Here is a 23,038-nt window from a genome sequence, read left to right on the forward strand (position 1 = left end):
GTATTTCCTACCCCCACCAAATGTCTGGCACTCTGCACCCCCCCCCCAACCCATGGGCCTAACTCTAATCCCGACCTCAACCACTCCCCCCCATGCTCTGGACCTCCCGCAACTCAACCCTCGAATCCAGCTGGACTCCCCCGACACAAATTGCCTGATCCCACCTGCCCCAACCTGAAGCCCCCACCTGCCAACCCAACCCGTACCAACCAACTCAACCCCAACCTGAAATGATAACACCCCCACCTATGTGCGACCACCCAATCCCCCCATCAATGCTCAACCCTCACCTTACCCCCTTATAACCAACCGTCCACACCATGCTGACCTCCGATACCCCACCCCCCAAGCCTTATCTACTTACCTTAGAGGCTTATTTTCTCCCTGGCCTATTAGTTTCAGTTGGATCTTTAAACATACCTGCTTTCCAGCAGCTAGTGCGGTAAAAAAAACTTAGACTTTGATGATGGGCTTTAGTGATAGTTGTGCTGCCTGAATCTTGTTCAGCTTGAGTCAGGAACGTCATTCCATGATTCTACGAGCAAAGTCTACTTATCTAGGCTTCTGACAACACAATACTAATCCGCTCTGATGAAGCACGTATGACGAACTCATGGAACCTTACCCTCCCTGGCATGTCATGTCCAATCTCTCTGATAGCATGGCTGTAAATTACTCATTGAGTGGGGCATGGCAGGTGCAGAAGACATTTTGGTCAGGTAATTGGTTATGGAAAGGCAATCTAACACTGGGTGCCTCTCTGATGAAGTTATGGTGCATTGTTCTCCATTAAACCAATAGAAGTGCTCACAATCTGAATATATGATTGATTTTACTTGAGTAAAATGATGGTGTCATGTTCTTGGCCACAGGTAGGAATGTGGAACTTGAATTTATGATGTATTTCAAGTGACTAGAAGACTTACAACTTTTTTATTTGAGAGAGCTGAAAGGAAAGGTTTGTGCAGTCAGTGTTAAAATGCTTAGCTCTCCAGTAATGTATTTTGGTAAACACTGAGTTGGTATTTGTTCTGTCTGGAAATTGTCTTGAAGGAGTTGATGAGCCTTATAGTCTCATGCAATCAGTAGAAACACAGTCATTAACTTAGGATGCTTCAAAGGCTTTTATTATTTCAGCTGCCGGTGTCATGAGCAACAGCTCAATAAACTTTTCCAGGCAGATCTCGTGTTGTCAACACTTTCGTGCCAAACCAAAATGCACTTTTTAGATAATTCAACTGAAATGTAAATCATGTTCCAAAAAACAGGATGTCAAAGGTAACTTTGATTTTTAAGGAAGTTGTTTCTGTGTGGGCAGTTTAAACTCAGTTGCCAAACCATTAGTCGGCACTTAGAGAGGGAGAGAATGAAAACCAGAGAGCTGGCCATTTGAGGCCGTTGCTTATTTTCAAGCAGTTGATTAGTATCACCAGAGGCTTGGGAACAAGGTCACCCACCCAGCCTTTCCAGTGAGAATAAACATCAGGTAGAAAGATTAAGAATAGAGAAAAAGATTAAAACTAGAAATTCACAATGTTTATTATGATTAGCTGTTTTTAATATTTGCAGAAATAAGGAGTGTTTTGAGATTTTTCATTTACTTTTTCCCTTGATGTAATGTGTTCAGTCAGGGACTCCGGAAATTGGTAGTAGGCGAGAGCTGGACACAAACATTCCATCTCGGCTTCAGATGGAGGCCGTGACATCAAGTACTGAACCAAACCAGAGTACAATGCAGCCTGGCATACCAGCTAATGCAGCAAGGTAAGTGATACAGATTCTAACAGAGGGTTAAGATATCCATTACAAAATATAACTACCTATAGATATCACTGATTATGGAATCAAAAATCACCGGATAATAATGGTGGACCAGTCTGCAGTGTTTAATTTAATCTTAGCCTTGCTCTGGAACAGCAGCCATATAGGCAGACTTCTCACAGTGTTGTACTTTTGGCATATTCCAAGGTCATAATTTTTAAACTAGGATCTATAACTGTGGAGCTCTGGAACACAGAATTGCGCCTGCCATGCCCAATTCAATGAGTAATTTGCTATCAGAGCAATTGGACATGACATGACAAGGAGGGCGAGGTTCTGTGAGCCCCTCATTGGTGCTTCTTCAGAGTAGGTTAGTATTGTATTATCAGAAGTCTGGACCTTGCTCATAGAATCATAGAATGCTACCAACTCAGAAGGAGGCCATTTGTCACACTGTGTCCATGCCAGCTCTGCAAGAATAACTCAGCTTGTCCCACACCTCCATCTTGTCCCCATAGCACTGTAAATCTTTAATCATCAGATAATTATCCAATTCCCTTTTGAAAGCCACAATTGAATCTGTTTCCTCCACACTCGTAGACAATACATTTCATATCCAAATTGACCCCACTTCTCCTATACCATCTTTTTACTATTTATGCATCTACGGAACACTTTTGAATTCCCTTTTAGGCTAGCTGCCAGTCTTTTCTCTTACTCTCTCTTTGCTTCTCCTGTTTGCTTTTTTGATTCGCTCCTGAAGCTTCTATGTTCAGTCTGGTTTTCAGTTGTATTATATGCCTGACATCTGTTACAGTGTTACAGCTGGGATGGCAGGAGTGCACTGTTGATCTTGCCCCACCGCTCCATAGGTTGCAACATTGGTGTAAATGTTTAATTCACTCACCAAAATGGCCAGTTATTTATCTTCACTACAGTTTAATCCAGAATAAAAGAGACTTTAATCAAGGTTCTTTGAATAATCTCAGAATGATTGATTTATTATAAAACAAAACTTATTTTCAAAACATATTGCAAGAACTGGCTTACATAAAATTTGTATTCTGGAAATAGAATTACCTATTCCTTTTAAAACACCCAGCACACTTGCATACAAACAAACAAAACAAAAACAAATAAAATCTCTGCAGAGACGGGAAATTGAAGAAAAACTTTATAAAAGGATAAATTTCGCAGGGTTCTGAGGTTTTTGATCTGGTGCTGTTTTGTGTCAAGAAGAACCGTTAGTCCTGGTAGATGTCTGAAGGTTTTCACCTAAGTAGTTACACTGTGAAAGAGAATAGAGCCAGCTCAGGCCTTCTTGTTTCAGCCTCTCAAGTTTCCAAATGCAAGCAGGTCCCATTAGAAGATAAAGATTCCTAGCTAGATACAGATAACCACATTTTTTCAGGCAAACCAAGGGCAGCACTAGTCAGGCAGCTTTTTTCCTTCTTTGGTTATTTCTCAACTGAGTTCAAACAACAAATTGAAAGCCTAAAGTTCATCTTCATCATGTTATCACCAGGGGCTTTGCTTTGAAAACAGTTTTTTTTTTCCCAGCCACTAAAATAATTACTGTTCAAATAAACCTCAAGTACCGTGCTGGTCAGATGAATTCTTGGAAAAGGAATGCCTGTTCCCAATGTAATGGTGAACTTATGACTTGTTTTTTAAAAAATCCAAGTGTCTGAATAATACATTGCCTTTCAAATAAAAAAAAATTTCCGGAAGATATGATTCTCCCAATGTGCAGGTATTTTTGAATATGAATATCATTTCGAAGGAGAAAACATCATTTGCATGTGACCACCACCACCTGCAAGTTCCCCTCCAAGCCACATATCATCCTGAGACTTGGTTTAAATCCTGGAATTCCCTTCCTAATAGCACTCTGGGTGTACCTGCACCATGTAGCCTGCAGTGATTCAAGAAGGTGAGTTACGGCCTTCTCAAGGGCAATTAGAGAAGGGCAATAAATGATGGCCTAGCCAGTGATACCCACTGCCCAGGAAGTCTAGATCTCCCTGGATGACAAAAGAGATAAAGATTAAGATGAAGATGAAAAAGCGTACCTCACAGAATCCCTACAGTGCAGTAAGAGGCCATTCGGCCCATCGAGTCTGCACAGACCACAATCCCACTCAGGCCCTCCCCTTTATCCCTACATATTTTACCCACTAATCCCTCTAATCTATGCATCACAGGACACTGAGGGGCAATTTTAGCATGACCCACACATCTTTGGATTGTGGGAGGAAACCGGAGCACCCAGAGACGAGGAGAATATGCAAACTCCACACAGACAGTGGCCCAAGCCGGGAATCGAACCCACGCCCCTGGAGCTGTGAAGCAGCAGTGTTAACCACTGTGCTACCATGCCACCATAATTTTTGAAAATGAAGCTTTGTTTCTTTGGCATGTTTCATTCTGATATATTAAGAACTCATGCGAGTGTCCTAAAGTATACTGACAACCTGCTAACATTTTAGAGTGCAGGTAATTTTTTTTCCAAAACAAATGTTTGAAACTCTGCATGTTTCAATTCTGTGTTTCAAAGAAAGAGATATATTGCAGAAATTGACATTAACAAATAATGTTCAACACATTCTCAAGACACCCCTGTCTCAGTTCTAACATAAATTTATTTATAACACCTTGATTAGCATAACTGACAGAGAATTTGCATATGAGCATGTTTAACATTCATCCCTAAGTAATTTCTACTCAATCAAAGCTTTTGTAAATATCATTTGAAATGCACTGAGTTAAGGCACAAATCAAGAGTGTGATGGAATACTTTCCACTTGTCTGGATGTTTGCAACTCCAACAACACTCAAGACGCTCAACACAATCCAGGACAAAGCAGTCTGGTGGATTTGCACCCCGTCCATCATCTTATCGAGCAGTCACAACCATGTGTACAATCTACAAGATGCACTGCAACAACTTGCCAAGGCCCCTTCAACATCACCTTCCAAAGCCGCAGCCTCTATCACCTCGATGGACATGGAAGGCTAAGCATGGGAACACCACTACATGCAAATCCCACCTCCCCAAACTACACACTATACTGACTTGAACCTACATTGCTGTTCTGTTACTATTGCTGGGTCAGAACGCTGGAACCTCGTCCCAGCCAACACCATGGGACTACCTACATAACATAGAATCATAAAATACTTACAGTGCAGAAGCAGGCCATTCAGCCCATGAGCCTGCACTGACAACAATCCCAGCCAGGCCCTATCCCTGTAACCCACATATTTACCCTACTAATCTCCCTAACATTCCCCTAACATTAAGGCCAATCAACTTTAGCCGCACACTTTTGGACTGTGGGAGGAAACTGGAGCATTCAGACGAAACCTATGCAGACAGTGGGAGAATGTGCAATTTCCACGCAGTCAACCAAACTGGGCGGGGGCGGGGGGGGGGGGCGGCGGTGGCAGAGACCAGTGTAGCCCTGGGGTGGTCATGGACATGGACTGCCCCCTGTCACTGGCAGGGAGTGGGGCCTAAAGGGGCAGCTCCTAAAGGGCACGCGCAATCACTGATTCCATAGCAGGACTTTGCTTCATGTGGGGAAGGGAGGGCGATGGGGGTGGCACCAATGCCCCATTGCCAGGGCCTGGTGATCTTTAAAGTTAATTTGAGATCCAGGCAGAGAGCAGCACCTTTGCAGAGCTGGCCTTGCTTGTGTCCTTAGGCCCTGCCCTTCACAACAATGGCACAAAACACGCCCCCAGCTTTAAAATGGCAAAGTGGCGTAAGATCCAGAGAGAAAACCTGCCTGTCTCCCTGGGGAGAAACACATTGGTTTTCATTCTAACCCTGATACCTGACATGCTGCTATTTTTGGGGAAATTTCGCTGGATGGATAGGATTTTCGAGCCACACTCGCCACAAATTCTTGCCCAAGGTGAATGGATATTTGCATGGGCCGCCGCCCCCACCTGCTCTGATTCCTGTGGTAAGCGGGATGAGAAAATGTCCCCCACAATATTTTTCTGCAGTATTTACTTTTCAGGACTGATCTTTCTAACAGAAGTGGATCGAGTTAGCACATGATACAGTCAGCCTTGCATGCAGGTGGTCCAAATTTAAGTAGGTGCTGGCACATGAGAAAGCTGGATAGAGAATTTGACCTGTAATAGACAGGTCTCAGCAGGAGAAAATCAAGCAAGGCAGCAGTTCTTAAGTGTTGCAACCCTAAAGGATATTTGCAGTGGCAACCAAAACATTATTAATTATTCACAATGCCACTGCAGAGATGTCTAGACAGCACTGCATCGTTAAATTGGTGGGTCTGCTGGATGAGAAACACCAAGTGAGTGCGGCTCTTTTTCATGATGAAGGCCATCGTCCAGTAACAACACAGGAACAAGCTGCATTGAGGCTGGTGCATGGGCACTGGCAGCTTCTCAGGCAGCATTTCCAGACCTCACATCTAGTAAATGTCAATGACGCACCCTTAGTGGCACAGTCACTGGGTATTTTGGTGCAGTTGGGAATACAGGACACTGGCAGACACTTCTAAGCACTTACAGTGGCAGCGTGGCCCCGTGGACTTTCAGTGATTGCATTTTTAAATGCAGCTGGCTCAATTTTTCCATGAAAAGGATGTTGTGACATAAACAAGAGAACAGTATGATTGTCTGGCTGATTGCATAACCATTTTTATTTGTATTAATAGTTCATGCCCTAGCAGGTACCTTTTAGTGGTAGAACACTGTATCCATGGAACTGGGTTGAACAAATATTTTTGCTAAGGAAGAGCTCTGTGTAATTCTTGGCACGTGTCAGTGTCTATCAATTCCTCCACTTTTACAGCCTGCCTATTAATCTACCCTCTGTTCACTGAAATTGTTGTTAGCTGCATGATCTGAAAATAGCAGTACATGTGTATCTGGATAACAAATCCTGTTTTGATAAGTTTGGGCCCACTGTTCTTTCTTAAATCCATAAGGACAGGCTTTGTTTATTAGTATATTTTTACTGTAAAGTGTGGAATTATAAAGCCAACCTTTGATTGTGCTTCAACTAAAAAGCAATCATAAGAAACAAAACAGAAAGGTGTATGGAGGCAAAATGTGTTTGTATAAGCGGCTACGCAGTTATTTTAATTCCCCAGGGTCCAGTAGCACAGTGCACAGCTGGTGCAGTGTTTGTCAATGATAGAAACAAAGCAATGTGAGCAAGTGCCCGTAGAGAAGATGTGGTATAATGTGAAAAACAAGAAAAGAAAGAACTTGGCAAGTGTTTGCATCTTTGAGCCAGATGGTCATTAGTCCAAGTCACACTCCAGCTACTTGGGCATATACTCTAGGCTAACATCCAGTGCAATACTGAAGGAATGCTTTATTGTCAGCAATACCATCTTTCCAATGAGAAGTTAAATCAAGCCTGCCATCTCAGATAGAAATAAAAGATTTCACAGTATCATTGGATGAAGAGCAGGGGAGATGTCCTATCCATCATTATCCCTGAACCAACGTCATTAAAAAGGATTTGGTGATCATTTACCTCAAAGCTGATGTAGAATGCTGCTATGCACTGAATTACTGGCCTGTTTCCTACATTACATTTCAAAAGTGCTTCAGTGACTGTGTAGCTGTGTGGGACATCCTGAGAATGTGGAAGGTGGTGTACATGAAAATGGGAAGAGGTTTCACTCATTAATTCCCTTAAGCCTGCTCCTCCATTTAATTAGATCATGTCTATTTCAATTTACCAACGTTTATTCCATATTCCTTTATATCATTACCTAACAAAAATCTATCAACCTCAGACTTGAAAATTTCAAATGACCCAGCCACACAGCCTTTCTGGAGAAGCGAGTTTCAAATTTGCACTCCAATATCTTTCAAGAGGCGTTTTCTGCTTTCACTCCTCCATGCCACCTTGTACCCCCTCACCAACCCAGAAAAAAAACTCTTTACCACCTTCTCAAATCCGTGAAGATGTTTAAAGCAATGGATTAGTTCACCTCTTAGCCTTTTAAATTCAAAAGCATACAAATATTGTTTATGCAATCAGTCCCCGTAACTTAATTCTTCAAACCACGATGTCATGCAAGTTCATTCTTTATCTCTTCAGGACCTTCACAAGTGACTTTTTTATTCTTCTATTCATTTATGGGACATGGGTGTTGCTGGCAAGGCCAGCATTTGTTGCCCATCCCTAGTTGCCCTTGAACTGAGTGGCTTGTTCAGCCATTTCAGGGGGCAGTTGAGAGTCAACCACATGGCTGTGGCTCTGGAGTCACATGTAGACCAGACCAGGTAAGGATGTCACATTTCCTTCCCTAAAGGGCATTAGTGAACCAGATGGGTTTTTTTCCAACAATCAACAATGGTTTTATGGTCATCATTTAGAATTTTAATTCCGGATTTTTTTTATTGAATTCAAAATCTACCATCTGCTGTGGCTAATGAAATTCTTTTGAAGTGTAGTCGCTGTTATGCAGACAAACCCAGCATGATATCTGTGCAGGCATCTGAAGACATAAAATGAGTTGAATCATGATAAATGTGGACTAATCTACAAACAATTCCCTTACTGTTCTTCAAATAATGCAACGAGATCTTTTGTGTTCCCTTTGTTAGTCAATTGGGAGTTCAGTTTCATGGTTCATCAAGAGGCTGCACCTCCAACAGTTCAGGGTTCCTATAATATTTACTGAATTTCCATTCACCCAGACTACGAGGCCAAGTTGCAAAATAGGTCTTGAAACCACAATCGGCTGGCTCATTATGAAAGTGCTATACTTGGTTATGCTGAGGGGTGTGGATATTGATGCATGGACAGTGTGACCAACTGTAATGACCACTTGAGTACCAATATAAAAAGGAAAGAAGATTGTTGGAGTCTGAATTGATAAGGTGGAGCTATTTATTCCTAGATCCACAAACTTGACAGTTATTTTCCTGAACTGTGCAATTATGGTGAGAGTCAGCACCTGGAGGAAGTCCGCCCATGACATTGACCACGTCTTTGATCCATGATCCACAGCCCATCTTCCATATCCATGCACACAAATAGGAAAATGTACTGTTGGGGCAGGGTGCCTGAGGGAAGCCTGTGGAGTGATTTGTGATTTGAAGAATGAGCCATTTCCAATAGAATAAAGCTGATCTCCTGTGATTTAATGAATAGTTGATTCACAGAAAAAAAGATTAGATATTACTAACCCAGAACTTGAGTGTAGTCCAGGTTAAACATTTTCTATCTGCCAGTAAGTATCAATATCCAGTTTCTAGAATTTTAGTAATTTCTAAAAAAATTTGTCTGTGCCAGGAGTGGGAGGGGGAGGTTCGGGGCATGGTGGTGCTGTGCAAGATGCTCTTTCAGACAGTCAGTTCAGACTTGATGGGCCAGATTGCCTCCTTTCTTCTACACTGTAGGGATTCTATGATTCCTCAGTTGGCTGGGTTGCTGCTGTGGATCAAACTGATGTCATCAGCTGACAGATTGATGGTTTCCATTTAAATCCAACATGATGTTATGTAGCAATATGATCAAGGTTTCTTGTAATACTGTCAAGTAGATTGAAATATCTATGACTTTGTTACATGCTTTACTTTGAAAAACGATGCTTCCAAAATATCGTCTGAGATGTATGTGAATTAGTTTCCCATTAACTACAGTTTGTAAACTGTGTCCTGGCTAGTCAAATCTTTTGGATTGTAATATACTGTATTTGATTTTGCTAAATTACAGATATTCACGCAGAAAGGAACCACCAGTCAGCATGCAGAAGTTGCTTAGTTTTGGCTATGCGGATGATTGGTTTTCGGAACGTAAGGATGTAAAGAACAACAAAGAACAAAGTATTGGTACTGTACAATTTTTCCTTATTTGTTCACAGGATGTGGACATTTCTGGCTACGGCAGCATTTATTTCCCATTCCAAATTGTTGGGAAGGTGTGGCGAGACACCTTGTTGACAGCTCGGTTCATCTGGTGTAGGCGCATCCACAATGCTGTTAGAAAAGGAGTTCCAAGACTTTGTCCCAAGAAGGAATAGTTTTATAGTTCGAAGTCAGGATGGTGAGTGACTTGTGGGCAGTCTTTCAGTTTGGGTTGTTCCCATGAGTTTGCTGCCCTTATTCTTCTAGGTGGTGAAGGTAGAGGTTTGGAAGGTGCTTTTGAAGGAGTCTTGATGAGTTGCTGCAATGCATTTTATAGATGGTACACTGTGCATTGGTGGTAAGGGGATTGAAATTTTAAAGTCGTTGATGGAGTGCCAATCAAATGGGTTGCTTTGCCTTTAATGGCTTCAAACTTCTTGAATATTGTTGGAGTTGCAGTTATGCAGGCAAGTGGAGAGTAGTCGATCTGACTTGTGCCTTGTAGATGGTGGACGGACTTTAGGGAGTCAGGAGGTGAGTTACTTGCTGCGGAATTCCCACCTCTGACCTGCTCTTGTAGCCTTGGTATTTATATGGCTGGTCCAGTTCAATTTCTGGTCAATGGTAACCCCAGGGGATTCAGCGCTGTAACATCATTGAATGTCAAAAGGAGATGGTTATATTTTCTCTTGTTGGAGATGGTCATTGCCTGGAACTTGTGTAGCATGAATGTTACTTGTCATTTATCAGCACAAACCTGAATGTTGTCCAGGTCTTGTTGCATATGGACTGTAATTCAGCACTCCAAAAGCCTTTAGGCAATAAAACCAATAATGTAACATTTGATGACCTTAATGCTATTGTATATCATGCATTGCCACCCTGTAATATCGAGCTTGGGTGCCTAAGGCCAGGAGAATGGTACCATGAGAAAAGAAGGATGATGCTGTAGGTCTTCATGGCAATATCTTGGGATCCATAAGGTGGGCCCTCCGTAGAATCCTGGGTGAGCACCACAGTCTGTCATCCTGCTCACTCACTTCCAAATAAGCAAAGGATAGATGGATTCCAAGTGATACATCTATCCTGAAGAAACAAATGGGGATGCCAGTCACTAATGACCAGAAAAAAGCAAGAATCACTGAATGGTTATGGGTAACTGCCCTTATCTGTGGCTGGAATAATTTAACTGTATACACCTCCTCCTGGTACTCAGAAATTAAGCATTTTATAAACATAAGTTTGGGCCCAACGCAATTGGAGTGCAGACCTGTCCAAATGGACTCCAGCTGTTTTTCTTTCATATTGCACCTATAATTTAGGCACACTTCTGGCAAATCACTCTATATTTTCTTGCACTAATGACTAGTATCAATCAGAAATACAACTTCAAAGTTCTGCGGATGAAAAGCACTTTTTACCATAAGTGTTTAAGAACATCCTAAATTGTTAAAAAATAATGGAAACTGATATAATGGGCTCCATATTACTATTTTGATTCTAAGTGCTAGGTGGACTTGAAACTGAGAGTGTTTCAGATCCGACTTTTAGACCCATTCTCAGGCATCTCCATATGTACTCTGCCTGCAGAAATATCAGCGATTCCAAATTGCACTACAAAAGCCTATGGGTGGGGCTTAATGCGCCCAAAACCCAACAGCACCTCCAAGTGCACATGCACAGACAAAAAATCATAGAATGATGCTCCCCTGCCATATTACTGGGCCACATAATGCCTTCCCCTGGCCCCCACAAACATTAGTGACTCCCTTGCACCCTGCCCCACCCCCCCCCACCCACCCCTCCCCACCACCACCACCACCACCACCACAGCGATTGCAAGCCCTTCTCTCCCTTCCCCTCCACTGTCTCAGGCAGAGTGGCAGTGATCCCACCCTCCCCCCCACACTGATCTCAAGTAGAGAGCTGGAACCCCCACCCCCCACCAATTTCAAGTGTTGGAACATTTATAAAAATGTTTTTGCTTTTTGAGATATTCAATTGTCACTGCTAAAACGACAATGATGTGAAACATATTTAGCGACTTCCCAATTGACAGAATAGGTCTTGCAGCATATTCAAGGGGCCAGGACCCAAATAGATGAATTTTGCATCTATATATTACCCAATACACAAGTTCCAAAGTTTCACCTGTAAAACATGGTTTTACAGGGTGGCACAGTGGTGACACTGCTGCCTCACCGCGCCAGGGACCTAAGTTCAGTGTCCGGCTTGGGTCACTGCCTGTGCAGAGTCTGCATGTTCTCCTTGTGTCTGCGTGGGTTTCCTCCCACAGTCTGAAAGATATGCTGGTTACGTGGATCGGCCATGCTAAATTGCCCCTTAGTGTCAGGGAAACTAGCTATGAAATACATGGGGTTATGAGGATAGGGCCTGAGTGGGATTGTGGTCAGCGCAGATTCGAATGGCCAAATGGCCGCCTTCTGCAATGTAGGATTCTATGATTCTGTGGTGCTCTTTGACAGTAAAAAGAACAACAAAAAAAACTCCCCTTAAAATATTTTTTACTGTCCCTGTGAGATTGCAAACCTTCCATCTTCCACCACAGAACAAGCTTTCAGCAAAATGCTCACCCTGGAGTGTGCCTTAATGGAACATACCAGAGTCAGAGAAGGTATAATTGGAAAGTTGATTGTCACATTCTATCTGCTTTATATCAGAAACAGAAATGGTCCAATTTTAAAATCAAACTATTTTCTTCTCTAAATTTAAAAGGATGAAAACCATAAGGGGTGGGATTTTCTGGTCCCACAGCAGTGAATGTAGTTATGGGCAAGGTGGGAAAACTTGGGGAGCAGCCAAAAGTCGCCGTGCTCCAAATTTTCCCAACCTGCCACAATTTTTGCAGCACCAGAAAATCCCAATCAAGGATCCCTGGCGGTATTTAAGTTTAATTGATATCACTGTAAAATGTACAGTGTCAATAGTTTACCACGTTTTTCCCTAATCACCAAATCTGGTTTCTTTAGAAAAACATCCAGTTGCTGTGAAAGATGAGATTTTGCCTGAGGAAAATCAATCCATTAACAGAGGAAAGAGAATGACAGGCATCAGAGGAAATGGAAAAAATAAAGCGACTGCAGAAAATGATTCTTTCTTCAAAATCTTTGGAGAACACAGGCAAGCTGCAGATTCGTACCTAAAAATCTTTAGAGTGTCAAACTACATCCCTTCCTTGCAAATCTACAGACTTTATATAACAGCAAGGTGCTGAGGGTTAACAATATATGTTATTTTTAGTTTAGGTCTGCACAATATGTACCATTTTCCAATCGCCTCTGTCATTCACGGCACAGGATTAGCTGTTCAAAACATGAAATTAGCCTGTGGTGACTAACCTGCCAATTTTAACCTTCCTGTGGAGGAACACCTGTCCTTTGTTTGGTTTCTCCCTCATGCTGGTGGGAAGCATCATGTACACACAGGTGTGTCTTGATGCTAGCTTGTATCATAGTATTTTGTCAGCGTTGGAAATCTTATTACAAAATAATCATACTTCCTCAACAAAACCAACCAACTTTTGTTAGCTCTAATACTATTTGCAGTTTATCAATGCACATTATTTTATGGGAAAATCTATGGGGATCTTGATTTTTGACATGCTTGTGGGTAGGTGCTAAATTCAGCCAGTTTTCTCCCATTGTTTCTTACTTTGGAAGCATATCAGCTTGTCGATTGTACCCAAAATGACTTTGTTATGCTACTCGAGTCCTTTCGCCCTTTTTGGGAAAGGTAGTCTAGATGCATAGATCTTGGGGGTTTGAACTCTCTCCTAATTTTTAACTGCAATTAACAGAAGTATTTCATCCCATTTGTGCATTTACTTATTTTATTTTCCTCTTTTTGGCCCCCATGCCTAATGAGATGAGAGGAGATCAGTTCTCAGATCTGTGCCAATCTCACCCCCAATCTGAAGATGAAGAATTCTGCAGGAGGGTGCCAGTTTTCTTTTTACTATTGCCGCTGTTTGATGCCTCCTTATTTTGTCAAAAACACAAGAAATTTGCACTTCGAAAAAATGAATGCGTAGAATTTCAACAAATATATAAGGCTTCTATTAGGATTTTGCCTCAGTTACAGTGGTGCATCTTGAGAAGCCTTGGGGAAATTCATCCACCCAAATACAGTTCAATTCTTGTGCCAGATGAGTGAAGGTGTTGTCTTTCACGTCGGATATTAAACATGGGCTCTCTTCTCTCCCAGGTGCACATGAAAGAACCATGATCCTATTACAAGGATGAGCAGGGGAGGTATCCCCAGTGTTTTGACCAATATCCCTCAATCAGCTTCAGAAAAACAGATTATTTGGTCATTAACACATTACTGTATGTTGGGGGGGAGAGGGGGGAGTGGTCCTTGCTGTGTGCAAATTGGCTGCCACCTCTCTTCCATCAGAATTGACTACGTTTCAAAAGTACTTCATTTGCTGTAAAGTTTTGGGGCATCCTGAGGTGATAAAGGCATTTTAAAGTAGTGTGCCATTGCATGATTGAGGGTGACAGATCACAGCAAAAGGTCAGTCACCAGTCTCCCAGCTTTGAAACTGTTATATTCTTTTCATCCCCCCACCAAAGTGGCAGCAGTGCATCTTCAAGATGCACATCCTTTCTTTCTATATTGAGAATATAGAAATCTTTCTACAGTAAGTTTCAGAAATTTCCTGCTGCTCTATGAGAAACATTCCACTTAAATGCTGGCACTCAAAAAGGTTTTCATCAGATCTGGGCTGCCTGTACATTCAGTGGCCAGGAAGGGAAACCCTGCCATCCTAAACATCCTGGCCTTTATTCCATACCTTATGTTGAGTGGAAGATGACAAAACATGTTCACGTTGGTCTATTAATCGCACGGAAAGCAACAGAATGGAAGATTCATTTCTACAGCTTTTAAATATTGACTTCAGATTGTCACCTCACCTCAGATGTAACACAGTCTTTAACTAATTTCGGCTCCACATTTAAAACTTAACCTCTATTTACATTTCTTCTATCTAATTATCTTTTATGCAAATTCAATAATTGGAATTCAAACTGTAACTTGGTCATATGCAAATGTTTTAAGCTGCAAATGGTGAAGAAAAACAATTGAATTGCTTCAAATTATTTTTGGAAAAATCATCATCTATCTATTTCTCTCAGCACCCCTGTCCTCTACCCTGAGAACAAGCTCAATTTCTGAGGTAACTGACACAATAATGCAGAAAAACAACAAAACTATTTTAGCTTACACCTACAACTGTCTGTCAGAAAAACTCACAAGAATTTCCAGCCCCTGAAAGCAAACTTCTGCAAAAGGACTGAGTGTATGGTTCATCTCAAACTGTCACGTGTTCCTAGCCTGGTCTGCCTCATGTCCCACAATGCTCCATTTTTGTGTGATCTTCATCCCTCAGCTCCACCCAAATATTTAGGATTGAAAATGGAAAAAAAGCATGGTGACAGTTCAAAGGCAGGATAACAGAACAGTGACAGTTAAGCAACTTCCCAGGTGGTTTTGAGTCCACAGCTCATCTATTGCATCACCAGACTATAACACCTCACCCAGTACCACAACACCTGCCATTGGTGCTACAGGATTTTTTGGGCCCACCAATGACAGTGAAGGATTGATAATGTAGTTCCAAATCAAGATGGTATATGGTTTGCAAGGGTATCTGAAGGTGGTGGTATTCCCATACAGCTGCTGCCCTTGTCCTTCTAGGTGGTAAAGGCTATCAGTTTGGAAACATGTTATCAAAGGAGCCTTGGGTAGCTACTGCAGTGGATCTTGGAGGTGATCCACAGTGGTGGAGAGAGTGAATATCTAAGGTGTTAAATGAGATGCCAATCAAGCAGGCTGCTTTGTCCTCGATAGTCTTGAGCTTCTTGAGTGTGACTGGATAAGGAAAATAGAGATTACATCATCACACTCCTGACTTGTGCTTTGTAGATGAGCTTTGACGAGCCAGGAAGGGATTATTCCCACAGAATTCCCAAACTCTAATCTACACTTGTAACCACATTGTTTATACGGCTGATCCAGTTAAATTTATGATCAGTGCTGACCTTTCCAGAATGATGGGGATTCAGTGATGGGAATGTCGTTGAATATCAAAGATGGATGTCCAGATTCTCCCTCTTGAAGATGTTCATTGCTTGACACTCATGTGGCTTGAATACATACTATACAATGTCAGCTAGCCATCTTTTTACATTCACTGCTACTCCATTTAAATAATTCCAGTAAGGGAACAGTATAAATTTTCATTTGTAGACTGATTTGATTTGGTCAAAGACCAGTTTTTTTGTAGTTATAATGGTGTGTTTAGAAGGATACTGTTTGATACTGTAGAGAATATCTTCCTTCTACAGATAGCTTTTGTCTTAACAAAATTAGAGGCACTCCATTAATTTAAAGGGATTCATTTCTCTTTCTTTACAAGACCAGAGGCTTCATTATGTTATAAGGTGGAAACAGTAAAACCTCCATGTGAAGGGACCAAAACTGTAATTTTACCTTTCAAAATATTGGAATCACTTTATTATGATGTGTCCCAAAATACCCAAAACCTGCAAGAGTAGATTTAGATCTACTCCTTTAGTTTGTTAATGATGGGATTACAGAGAAAGAACATTATTCACACTTGTATGTAATATGCAGTGGGGTAGTTTTTTTGACTTCGCCACCTGAATGGAGTTGTGTCGAGGTGGAGTGCATGCAATTTATAGAACCTGTTTGATTTTCATTCCATTGAGTACACTATAGGCAAGAACGTACCGCTGTAGATTTTGGTCAATGGCAATTGGTTGGAAGGTAGAAGGTAGAACTTTCTGGACACTGCCAGAAGAACCAGAGATGAGAAGAGGAGAGTTTCCTTGCACTGAAAGTTGTTATGATCTGGAATTCATTGCCTAACTGTTGTGAGAATAGATTCAGTAATAATTTTCAGAAGCGATTTGGTTAGATACTTGAAAGCTAAAGGTTTGCAGGGATCTGGGGAAAGACCAGGATAGTAGGGCTAAATAGATTGCACTTCCAAAGAACTGGTACAGACATGATGGGCCAAATGGCCTCCTTCTGTGCCATATCATTCTATGATTCGTGAGGAGTGGCTGGTATCCAGACAATTTCAGGCACCCTGTAACTGACAGCAGTTTGCTTAAGTTCAGTGCAGGCCTCAGTAAGAAGTTTTGTTTAAATCGCAGAGAAAATTGCTACCAAACTTCAGAAATCTGAGACCTACGGAAGTGCATAATTCATGTAAATCCAGAAAATTCATAGATGCTGTTTTTTTGCATGAGGTGAGCAGAGTTAAGTAAATCAGCTGATCTATCTCAGAAATGGTGCAGATCGTCAAAGGAACTCATGCTTAGTTGCATTTTGTTGAAGCATAAAATTACAGGAACATTCTCTCAGTGAAACGAGCTCGACCCTGATCCTGTAATTATCCTGAAAATATCCAGGAATCTTTGGACTGTCCAGGATATTCCAGGTGCAGCCAAGATCAATAGGAAATCTCTGGCAGGGCTATTGCAAAGTGCAATGGAATCCAGTTCCTTTGGAATACCTGCACTCTTTTCTGGTTTGGGATTTGTTTGAATGGTGATAAATGTTGGGATATCAAGGGATATTTCTAAGGGAATTTCTAGAGTGTCCTTGGAATTCTGTCCATTAAGCCTATCCTTTCATTTTTGTTCACATATATGCTCCGATGATCCAAATGTCTGTAGGTGAGGGCCCCTTGATATAATGCTTCAGCAATTCTGAAGCCCCAATCCAGCTGGGTTTTACTGGAAACCTCAGCATTAGGATTTACATGATTTTTTGTTAAAATGGTTGTAGGCATCTGAAATGTAGGGATTTCTAAGGTTGTATTCTCAGGAATGTGTTATGTGTAGTGAGGCAAGAAATAGGGGCACAGAAGGCTACCAGAATTGTATCATATCAGTCAAATTTAAATAAGTGCATCTATTACCTCTGGAAAGTATGTGGTTAAAATGGCAGCCTACAGAAGCTTGTCAGACAAGCCCTGTAATGGCAACCACTGTTTTAGCTACCCGTCCACCCTGTTGTCTCTGGGCAGGGTTAATCCTGGGTCTAATAAGTGCGTGAGAACTAGATCAATTTCCAGGAATGGGCAGATTGTCTTATGAGAGAAGGTTGGAGAAATTGGATTAGTATCCACTGGAGTTTGGAAGTGAGGCAGTGCTCAATTAAGATGGAGGTGACGAAAAATTCATTCTCTCGAGGATTCTTTAGTAAAGGTCACATTCAGGCACTTCTGAGACCACAGTTGAGAACCTAAGATAGTCTGTTGCCTCCTTGGTGCCAGGGTCAAGGCCGTCTCTCAGCAGCACAGGGCATTCTGAAGATGGAGGATGAACAGCCAGCAGTCATGCTCCATGTTGGAACTAACAGCATAGGTTGGAAGGAAAATGTGGTCCTGCAAAATGAGTTCACGGAGTTCGGAAGGCAGCTGAACTGTAGGGACCTCCAGGGTTGTATTCTTAGGAATACTCCCTGTGCTACCTTGTAGTGAGGCAAGAAATCGGAAGATAGTGCAGCTTAATAAGTGGCTTGAGAGTTGGTGCAGGAGGGAGGGCTTCAGATTTTTAGACCACTGGGATCTCTTCCACGGCAGATGGGACCTGTACAAAAAGGATGGGTTGCATCTTAACTGGAAGGGCACTAACATCCTAGCAGAGAGATCTGATTGTGCAGTTCAAGTGATTTTAAACTAAGAAGTGTGGGGGGTTTGGGGGGGGGGGAGGTGCGTGGGTGGTGGGATCCACAGCAGTAATTCAGAGAGTACAGATGAGAATACAGACTCATCTGATGAAGGAACAGCACTCAAAAGCTCATGATTCCAAATAAATCTGCTGGACTTTAACCTGGCCATTATGAGACTTCTTACAGAGACTGTGAAGAATTCAGTGCCCAGTAAAGCTAAGAGAAAACGGGAAAGTGTACAAAACATGACAGGATAGATGGTCTGAGTGTGTTTGTTTTAATGCAAGGAGTATGACTGGTAAGGTGGATGAACTTAAAGCTTGGATAACTGCACGGAATTATGATGTAGTGGCAATTAATGGATGAAAGAAGGTCAGGGCTGGTACTTTAGCATTCCAGGATTTCGATGCTTCAGGCAAGATAAAGAGGGTGACAAAAGAGGTAGGAGTGTTGCTTTACTATTTAGGGAGAATATCACAGCTATACAGAGGGAGGACATCTTGGTGGGATCATGCAGTGAGGCCATATGGGTAGAACTCAAGAACAGGAGATATGACATACAACAATGTCGCTGTAAAAATGAAGGATAAAATGGCATTTTTGGGAACCCTGGATGACAAGAGAAATTACAAGCTTAGTGAAAAAGAAAAAGGAGGCATGCATAAATTTCGGGAAATTGAAAATGGATAAGGCTTTTGAGGAATACAAAGATAGCAGGTAAGAGATAAACAGGGACTTCAGAGGGCAAAAAAGGGCCATGAAATGTCCTTGGCAAGCAGGATTAAGAAGAATCCCAAAGGCTTTTTATGCATATAAAAGGAGGAAGAGGGTAGCTAAGGAAAGGTAGGTCCACTCAAGGACAGTGGAGGGAATTAGTGTGTGAAAGCAGATGAAGTGGATGAGGTCCATACTTGTCCTGAATTGTTAACAACTAACTTTTAAAAGGCTCCCGCATATTGGACATGGATTTAGCCTCAAACAGCTGTCCCCAGTGTACATTCCCTAGCTACTGCCTAATACTGTCGTCGTTAGCCTTCCTCCAATTTAGTACTTTCACTCTGGACTGCTTTTATCCTTTTCTACAAGTATCTTGAAACTTATAGAATTGTCATCACTATTCCCAAAATGGTCCCAGACTGATACATCAATCATCTTGAGTACTTTGCATCATTATCCACAAAGGAGAAGGATGTGGTGAATTGTGAGTATAGAAAGGAGGATGTTGACACACTAGGACCTGTTGAGATAAAAAGTAGGGAGGTATTGGAGGTTTTGAAAAACATTAAGTTGTACAAGTCCCCAGGGCCAGATAAGATCTATTCCAGGATACTGAGAGAGGCAAGGGAAGAAATTGCTGAGGCCTTGGCCACAATCTTTATATCTTTTTTAGCCATGGGTGATGTACCAGAGGATTGGAGAGTAGCCAGCATTGTTTCTCTGTTTAAGAAAAGCAGAAATTACAGGCCTGTGAGCCTTATATTAGTGGTAGAGAAATCATCATAGAAGACTCTTAGGGTCAGGATGTACTCACATTTGAAGAGAATAGGCTTATTTGCAATAGGCAGCATGGCTTTGTAAAGGAGTCTCACAAGGTGTCTCACAAACTTGATTGAGTTCTTTGAGGAAGTGACAAAAAAGAATTCACCAGGGCAGGGCAGTGGATGTTGTGTGCATGAACTTTAGTAAAGTCTTCAATTAGGTTCCTCATGGCAGGCTGATACAGAAGGTGATGTCATATGGGATCTGAGGTGAGCTGGTAGGATGGATACAAAACTGACTTGGGCATAGAAAGCAGAGAGTAGCAGTGGAAGAGTACTTTTCTAACTGGAGGTCTGTGACAAGTGGTGTTCAACAAGGATCAATGTTGTTTGACATATATATATATAAATGACTTGGAGGAAAATGTAGGTGGTCTCTGATTAGTAAATTTGCAAATGATATTAAAATGGGGGCGTGGCGGGTAACAAGGAAGATTGTCAGAGGATACAGCGGGATATAAATCGGCTGGAAACCTGAGCTAAAAGATGGCAGATGGAATTTAACCCAAACAATTATGAGGTGATGCAATTTGGACAGTCAACTACAGAAGGAAGGTATACAGTAAATGGTAGAACCCTTAGAAATGTTAACATACAGAAGGATCTAGGTATGCAGATCTGCAGTTCCTTGAAGATGGAAACTCAGGTGGACAAGGTATTCAAGAGGGCGTATGGCATGCTGGCCTTCATCAATAAGGGCGTTGAGTATAGGATTTGGAAAATCATGTTGTAGCTGTATAAGACTTTGGTTAGGCCGCGTTTGGAGTATTGTGTACAATTCTGGTCGCCACAACCGGGAGGATGTTGATGCATTGGAAATGATGCAGAAAAGGTTTACCAAGAAGTTAGCTAGCTTGGAGGATACGGACTATGAAGAAAGGTTGAACAAACTTGGATTGTTTTCATTGGAGCATTGGAGGATGAGGGGATACCTGATAGAGGTTTACAAGATTATGATAGGCTTGAATAGAGTGGATAGTCAGAGTCCTTTTCCAAGGTCAAAGGATCAATTACTCAGGTGTAAAAGTTGAAAGTGAGACAGGGAAAATTTAAAAGATATATGGGGCAAGTTTTTCACACAGATGGTAGTGAGTGCCTGGAATGTGCTGCTGGAAGAGGTGGTGGAATCAGATTCTATAACAACATTCAAGGGGCATCTGGAAAGATACATGAATTGGCAGGGAATAGAGGGATTTGGACCACGTAGAGGCATGAAAATATTAGGTTAGAGAGGCATCTATGTCGGCACACACTTGGTAGGCCAAAGAGCCTGTCCCTGTGCTGTTTTTTCCTTTGTTCTCTCAGAGGGTCGTGAGTCTCTGGAACTATTTTCCTCAAAAGGCCGTGGAAGCAGACTCTTTGAGCATTTTTAAGGCAGAGCGAGGTAGATTCTTGATTAACAAGGAGATGAAAGGTTATCAGGGGTAGGCAGGAATGTGGGGTTGAGCCATGATCTTATTGAATGATAAAACAGGCTTGAGCGGCTGAGTGGCGTATTACTGCTTCTAATTCATATGTACATGTAAAGTTAGGTTTCCAAAAATGTTCATTGGTAGTGATCCATTACTTGTTGATGCCCGGTTTAATAGTGTTATTCTTGTATCCTAGGCCAGCAGATATTCCTCGGAGCGTGGAGAACCATCTGCAGTCTGAAATTGCTCTTGCCTGAAATGGTGGCAGACGCTGGGGGAAGATAATAAATAGTTTAATGTAAAAATACTGATTGTTAATGCAGTGCTGAAAATTTTTATATTTGTCATCAAATTGATATTTGAATAAATGAATAATACATTAACATGAACAAACAAATAAAATGCTATTCTTTCACACAAAAAATACTGTTACAGTTTAGATCACCTGCAATTTTTTTGAACTGAACTTACATTATTTCATGCAAATACAATGTTTAAAGTTTAATTAAAAAGTGAAAATGTGGTTTACACTTTTCTTTTCAAATTGTATAAATGTTGAATTTGATTCCAGTAGTGCAGACAAAATAAATGCTGTGTAAAGGTGAAATATGGACTCCATCTTGAATTTGACTGGCTTTAAATGGCAGACAAGAAAACCTTAAGGGGATGAGCAGAGGGCTTAAGTGGAGGACAGCTGCCTGGCTGGCTTTTCCCACCAGATTTTCAAGCACTTTGGAAAAGAAAATTGGCAGAAGCTGGACCCACATCATGCTGGCACGTTGGGTTCACCCAGCAACCCAGACCCTGGCAGGTTAGGGCACCTTCTGAAAAGATGCCCCCATCTGAAGAAATGAAATTACAAGAAAGGATCCCCCACAAAAACGAACCACTCCCCCCACCCCGCTCCCCCAACCCCCAACTGGGACAAGATTCCTCGCACAGAGGGAGCCCGCCAAATCTTGGCTGTAAAATCTCAGATGATCTCGAGACTTGTCATTTTCTGGGCCTTGCTGCAATCGAAGCCTACGTAGATAACTGGAGGGAAAGGCAAGTTTCCTCTCAATAATTAAGCCCTGTCCTAAATTCCAAGAATTTGGGGTGGTTATTTCTGGAAATCAGCTGTAACTAGGTGGGCAGGTGGGAAGCGGGCCATGGATTCCACCACACTGATGGCATTTGTAATCAGCAGCAGGGGGAAAGGAGCAAGATTCCCGATTAGAAGGGAAACTGAGATCAAGGCAGTGAATTTAATGCTTTCAGTGGTGCATGCCTGCAGGAAAGTAAATATTTTGATCATTTCTGTTCCCCTGCTTTTCCCCTTTGCAGTTTCCCCAGCCATGCACCACCTCCTGCAACCAGAAAGGAAAATAATAGGCAGTCCACTACTCCTGAGTTGCGGTTGGGGGGGAGAACTCGTGAGTGTATATCAGTAACTGAGAGTTGGATTTATTTACGGTAGGGGGATGTCTGACCAGTGCTTATCCTTCACAACAATGTGACTGAGATTGACAGCTTTCTGAAGTTGGGTAACAAAGCTCTATCTTGTTACCCTGGCTGTGCACACTCTTGTTCTTTGAGCCAAGTTGATGTAAGCAACTGAAGGAATGGACAACCTTCTCTTCAGAAAGGAAATCAGAGGAATGTGCTCATGCTTGCAGGTAAATCTGTGTTAAGTGACTTTTCAGCATCATCCCATTTGTGAAATTTGTAAATAGAGACAAAGAAGCTGGACTATTGGCTCTATTT

General features: G+C 41.9%; 1 protein-coding gene across 1 annotated transcript in view; it reads left to right on the top strand.

Annotated features, from left to right (window-relative positions):
* The window catches only part of c11h7orf57 (chromosome 11 C7orf57 homolog), a 58,008-nt gene extending 36,126 nt beyond the window's left edge, over positions 1–21,882 (top strand). Inside the window, exons 6-9 of the mRNA XM_080198249.1 lie at positions 1,628–1,764; positions 9,482–9,597; positions 12,603–12,753; positions 21,489–21,882. Coding sequence (XP_080054375.1) covers positions 1,628–1,764; positions 9,482–9,597; positions 12,603–12,753; positions 21,489–21,549 — 465 coding nt within the window. The 3' untranslated portion in view covers positions 21,550–21,882. The remainder of the gene's footprint in view (positions 1–1,627; positions 1,765–9,481; positions 9,598–12,602; positions 12,754–21,488) is intronic.
* Positions 21,883–23,038: the final 1,156 nt, after the last annotated feature.

This window comes from Carcharhinus amblyrhynchos, chromosome 11 (genome assembly GCF_965287045.1).
Source record: "Carcharhinus amblyrhynchos chromosome 11, sCarAmb.v2.hapA, whole genome shotgun sequence".
Classification (NCBI taxonomy): domain Eukaryota; kingdom Metazoa; phylum Chordata; class Chondrichthyes; order Carcharhiniformes; family Carcharhinidae; genus Carcharhinus; species Carcharhinus amblyrhynchos.